Here is a 6000-nt window from a genome sequence, read left to right as displayed (position 1 = left end):
AGCCCAGGACTTCAAAGCTGCAGTAAGCCACGATTGTACCATGGCAGTCCAGCCCAGGAGACAGAGTGAGACCCCCATCTCAAAAAATAAAACAAAAACAACACTAACATCAAAAGAAATATCACCCTGATTTATATTTTAATCATTAATAGGAATCATTCCTATATTAATATATAACTAAAAATTATTTGGTTTCATAATAGGCTATATTAGTAGGGCAAAGGAAAACACACACTGTGATATATACAGAACTGAGGGGAGTGCAACTTGATACAACTTAAACAACATTGCTTACAAGACTGACTATTACTTCAGCACTGTTAGTAACAGCCAAAGACTGGAAGTAACCTAAATATTCATCAATCAAAAACTGGTTAAATAAATTAAGGTACATCAATAAAGTAAGGCAGTTAAAATAAGCATTTCAGTAAAACACTTGAGAAATGATGATGACCCTGACTAGGGTACTGGCATGTGAACAGCAGAAGTGGACAGAGTCCACAGTGAGACCAGAAGTCCATAAATTGGATTCAGGTAAAAATTCAGGTAGATGGTGCAGTGAAGAATTAGAAAGCAAATCACTCAAAAGCTATAAAGCATAGATCTAGGGTTTCATCAACAATTTATACACAATGCCTAGGCACTGAATATATGAGTTAAATGAATAAAGATTTTATAATGAGCAGCAAAAAGATGAAAAAAATTTATACTAACAACAAGAAAAGAATATATGTGATTATGACAGAACACAGCTCTATCATTTGAAAATGAAAAAAAAAAATGCTACTTAGTACAAATGTTTGGGGAAAAAAAGACAAAAAAGACAAAGCTATCTCAGACCACAAGCTGTGAAAAACAATATCCAAGCCCAAACCACACCCCAGCATGTGCTATAAACTGTGGTTATTTCAAAACTGCTGGGGTACTTCCTAATTGTGGTATAGACCCTGGTAATCTTATTGCTGAGTGACTTCTAAACATCATTCTACTTCTACATCATAAGCAAGTGTGATCAAGCCCTGGTATGAAGACTATTTGGTTGGTGCAAAAGTAATCGGTTTCTGTCATTATTTTCAATGGCAAAAACCGCAATTACTTTTGCACCAACCTAACAATACTTGATCTTCAAGCATTGAAGGTTTACTGAAGTGGGGGGAGGGAGATCAAGCTAAGTCTTAAACAGAAGATTTTCTGCAAACTGCCCCAGACTTTAGAGCTGGGATGATGCCTATTTAGAGGAGGTTTATCAATAAACTGTTTACTTCAGTTGTTTATATTGGAAGGTATTATGAATGAGTAGGCAAACTACTCTTCGAAGATGATAATATGAGTTCCAAAAAAAAGTTAAAACATACACATATTTTTGTATCATAAAAGTCACCAAATATTGACACTGACAGAAAAAAATAAGGTTTTAAATAAAAGAAATGTTGACATGGTAATCAATGGAATCAGTTAGGGTCTGAAATACATTTAATCCAAAAATTTCCACAACTTATACCAAATTTTCAAATAATCTATTCCAAAAATTACATGACTTGATCAATCAACATTCATCTAGAAAACATTTATAAATTTATATCATTAAATTAACAAGCTTCCAAAATGTATATTAGACAAACTAACTGCATCCAGTCAGGAAAACCCAATGAAGCAAAAATCAATACAATCAGTTCCTTACCTGCAGCTCCTTCGAGACTCTCTCTAAGTGATTAGTTATCTTTTTAATCAGATCACTATACATCTGTTCTGAGTGCTGCTGGCATACACATTTATACACACAACTGTAAAACAAACAAAACCCCCCACAAACCAAGTTAATCACAAAGCACTTAACTCAGTGCAAGGTTAAAGCACACTTTTGATATATAGCCACTGATCCAATAATTAATTCATATCTTCCAAAAGTAACCAATGACAACTTTTAAATAACATCCTCCCCCATCAGTGTTCGGATGGAAAAGACAGTACCATCCACTGTAAATATGCTCTTCCGAGTAGTGTATTACACATTTAATCAGTACTAGATAATCTAATATTAGATGAGAATCTAAGGTCTGAAAATGAAAACCATAAGCCAGGTTCTCTCTCTCTCTCTTTTTAAATCAATGTCAAAATAAGGAAAACAGAGTGACTGGTATTCAGTAGAGAGAAAGTTTCTAACTCACGGAAGTGTTTGCAATACAACCTCTTTGTATATCAGCTATGTGGAACAACATAGTTGTCACTTCCTCATTCCACTGTGCTGATGTCATATCCCACCCCAGTTCCTAATTTGCTGTTTCCATTTACCAGGAGCTGGGAAACAAAATAACTGAAGAATATTAGAACCGTGTGTCAATAAACATCAACAGATTAAACTAGGTCTCCCTTGGAGACAAAAAATACGGTTTTTACACCAGATACTTCAGTCATTCTTGCTTTTATTGCTGACTTCTGCATTATGTATGGTGGAGATGGCAGGCTTACTCTGTCATGACTTGAAAACCACTTTTGAATCAAAAAGTATAAAACAAACCCTCCAATCCGTAAGTATGGAATATATAAGACACTTACAGAGCCTCGTCTTATGTATTATATATTACATGTTTGTGTGCTGCATAATTCAAGTGCCCTGAATCTTGGTAAACCCTTTCAAACCCAAGCAAATTAAATCTTAACTTACCTGTATATCTGTTCATAGGATATGGGGATATAGTCACCAGGACTCTGAGTTAAAAGCTGATCTATGGCACCATCCAATTTTGGCCAGTATGTGCTCTTATAATCTTCAATAGTTATAACATTCATTACTAAAAGTAAAAAGTAAAATAAATGTTACTATGTGCCACATGTGGAACAAACACAAATCACAGCCATTCTGCGCTCTCAAATTCCCTTCACTTACTCTTCTGATCTTACACTGACACTCTATCACCTCACTATCCTATTTCAATTAAAAACAAAAAAAGCAAACAGGTCAAGGATGCTAAACAGCCACTGATCGTGACTTTAAGAGGAATTAGTATGAACCTGTCTATCTTTAAAAATAACAACTCAACAAGCAATCATCACTGGTTTCCTTCTGGGTCTCCTCTAAGCTTCCGTCATCCGTGGAGCAGTCTCAAATATGCTTTGACCCTCAAATACACACTGGCAATTATGTAACAAAATGGCCTATCAATGAACCAGAGGAAAATTCGGAGAAACTGTGAACACCAACAATCAATCTTTGTAGACATCCTTGAGAAAATGTACCTGAGGACAGGACTATGAGGATTAAGGTCCAAATGCTGCAGTCATAAAGAGGTTGCTGGAAAACTTGTTAAGGTTTACAATACCACCAAGCACCTCTCCAACATTACCACAGCTCCAACTCAGGCTGCTACTATCTTAAACTAAGTAAGCCCAACAGAAAAAAAGTCAATGAACTGGCGCCCTGCACTGAGGCTTACTTCATCCCTACTGACAGGCTCTTTGTCCCATACTACAGGTTTCACAAAGCATTTGTACAGCGGATCCTAATAGCTTTGAAATCTACAGTTGCTTCACAGCACTGAAATTCTAATATTTAAAAAAAGTGCTACCAGAAGAACCTACCTATGTTCTGTGTCATGAACCACAGTTACCTCAGGACTAACAACAACTAGACCAGGTATTTTACTGTTTATCTTACCAGACTAGGAAGCAGAGTGGTTAAGTAATTTGTGCATGAACACAAGGCTCATTACTGGCAGAGGTTACCAGGTAAAGCAAAGCCTTCCAAGCATCTTTCCATCACATTATTCATCTCTACACCTTAGTCATCCAGGTTCAAGATTTTGTTCTATGTACGACCTATATCATTTTTGTTCAATACTTTCTTTAAATCGATTCACTTCTGCTATTTAATTCTATTTTAAAGGACATTTGAGGAATGAACTACAAGGAATGTTCACAAAACAAGGCATAATCTTAAATGCATTTTGCTAAGTGAAAGAAGCCAGACCCAAAGGGCTACACATTCTAAGAGTCCCCCTTACATGACACTAAGAAAGGCAAAAGTATAGGGAGGGAAACAGATCAGTGGTCGCCAAGGGCTGGAAGGTAGGGAGAGGGACTATCTATAAAGCAGTAGCATGGGGGAATTTTCAGGGCAATTAACTATTTTCCATGGAACTGTGGTGAGGGATACACTACTTCATGCATTTGTCAAAACCAACGGAACTGTATATCAAATTACTATGTAAATTTTAATTTTAAAAAATCGACAAGGCTGTAGCGGTAAAGATGGAATGTAAAACACAGCAAATAAACCTAATTACAAATGAATCACATAACCTACACTGAAGGGAATGGGAAGTAAAGGAGTGTTTTGACTAATGTAAAGCTAAAGAAAAAAAGAGTTTTACATGCATGTGCACAAACACACAGCAGGAAGAGGCCAGATCACGTAGGTCCTTACGGGCCATTGCAAAGACTCTGACTTTCACTCTAAAATCCAGGCCTCTCTGGAGGGTTTTGAGCAGAGGAATGACATGATCTGGCTTAGATTTTATATGCATCATTCCAACAGTTGCACTGAGAGCAAACTAAGTTCGGAGGCTGTGAGATGATAGTGGGTTGGGCCAGATGATGGCACTGAGAACAATAAGGAAAGGTCAGATTTTGAAGCTATTTTAAAAGTAAAGTCAACATGATTTGCTGATAGATTAGATGTGAGATGTGAAAGAAAGGTCAAGAGTGGCTCCAAAGTTTTTGGCTTGAGCATCAAAGGATGGAGCTGTCGTTTACTAAAATGAGGACTGCATGAAAAGCTTAGCTGTCCAGGAGGCATGGCAAATACTGTTGGTGCCCCACCCATTTACCCCATCCACACCCTAAGACTCTTCCCTCAGTGTTCTGTCCAGCTGCCAGAGCTTGCTCTCCTTGTAGGAGCAGCAGGTAAGAAATTGTGGGAGAATTAAAAACCCTAGAGCAGCCTTCAACCAATCACTACTGAGGATTCAGTGTCATTACCCCAGTAGCTCCCTCTCCTTTTGGGTGAGACGACTCTAAGGCACATGTGCTACACTGCCTCCCAGAGCTCCCCACTGGTACTAAGCTCCAGCTGCTTACAGCAGTGACTTTACCTTACTGGCTTCCTTATCTTCCCTGTCTCACTTCCGCAGTCTCCCTAGAGAGCTGCTTCCCAGAGTCACCTTCTTGCACTTGATACTCAAAAGTGTTACACACTAGCTCCAGAATATGACCTTTGTACTTATGAAATCCTTAGGATTCATAGAAAACTGAAAAAGAAGTAACATCCTCACTATGTGATTCTGAGTTATGGAATCCCTTATCAGTGTACCACCTAAACCACATCAAATACCTCTCTCCCCCCAAAGCTGAGAGTTTACTTGCTTATCTCAACCCAATCCTTGGTTTAAAAAACAAAAACCACTAGCTATTTGTTCAGTTTAACATTTGACACATACAGCCTCAGAGCGTGTGTGTAATCCTGAACTTAAAAACTAGATCCTCCTGCTAGAGATATGCAATCACTTTCAACTTTGCCCACAGAAAAGTTTACACTGACCAAAAGAAAGAGTAGGCCAGGCACAGTGGCTCCCGCCTGTAATGCCAGCACTTTGGGAGGCCGAGGCAAGAGCATCACCTGAGCCCAGAAGTTCGAAGCTATACTGGGCAACATGGTGAGACCTCATCTCTACAAAATTTAATTTAAAAAAAAATTAAAAATTAGCCAAGCGTGGTGACACAAGCCTGTGGTCTCAGCTACTAGGAAGGCTGAGGCAGGAGGCTCTTTCAAGCCCAAAGGTCAATGTCACAGTGAGCCATGTTCACACCCCTATACTCCAGCATGGGCATCAACACAAGACTGTCTCAAAAACGAAACAAAACACAAAAGAAAGAATAGCCAAAATTCATGCTACATGTAGAAGATAGCTGACTTACTACTTTAAAATGGGAACCTGGCGTGCTAAGATCAGAGTGGCAAGACAGGATCTTAGGAGATCTACAGAGCTGCCTATTTAGACAATA

General features: G+C 38.3%; 1 protein-coding gene across 1 annotated transcript in view; it reads right to left on the bottom strand.

The window, feature by feature from the left end:
* CACUL1 (CDK2 associated cullin domain 1) overlaps positions 1 to 6000 on the bottom strand; it is a 69308-nt gene that overhangs the window by 44171 nt on the left and 19137 nt on the right. The window contains exons 2-3 of the mRNA XM_017509103.2: positions 2666 to 2792; positions 1682 to 1784 (exon numbers count right to left, since the gene is read on the bottom strand). Coding sequence (XP_017364592.1) covers positions 1682 to 1784; positions 2666 to 2792 — 230 coding nt within the window. The remainder of the gene's footprint in view (positions 1 to 1681; positions 1785 to 2665; positions 2793 to 6000) is intronic.

Source organism: Cebus imitator, unplaced genomic scaffold (genome assembly GCF_001604975.1).
Source record: "Cebus imitator isolate Cc_AM_T3 unplaced genomic scaffold, Cebus_imitator-1.0 Scaffold406, whole genome shotgun sequence".
Lineage (NCBI taxonomy): Eukaryota > Metazoa > Chordata > Mammalia > Primates > Cebidae > Cebus > Cebus imitator.
Note: the sequence above shows the minus strand (reverse complement) of the source record. Positions and strands in the feature narration are given on the sequence as shown.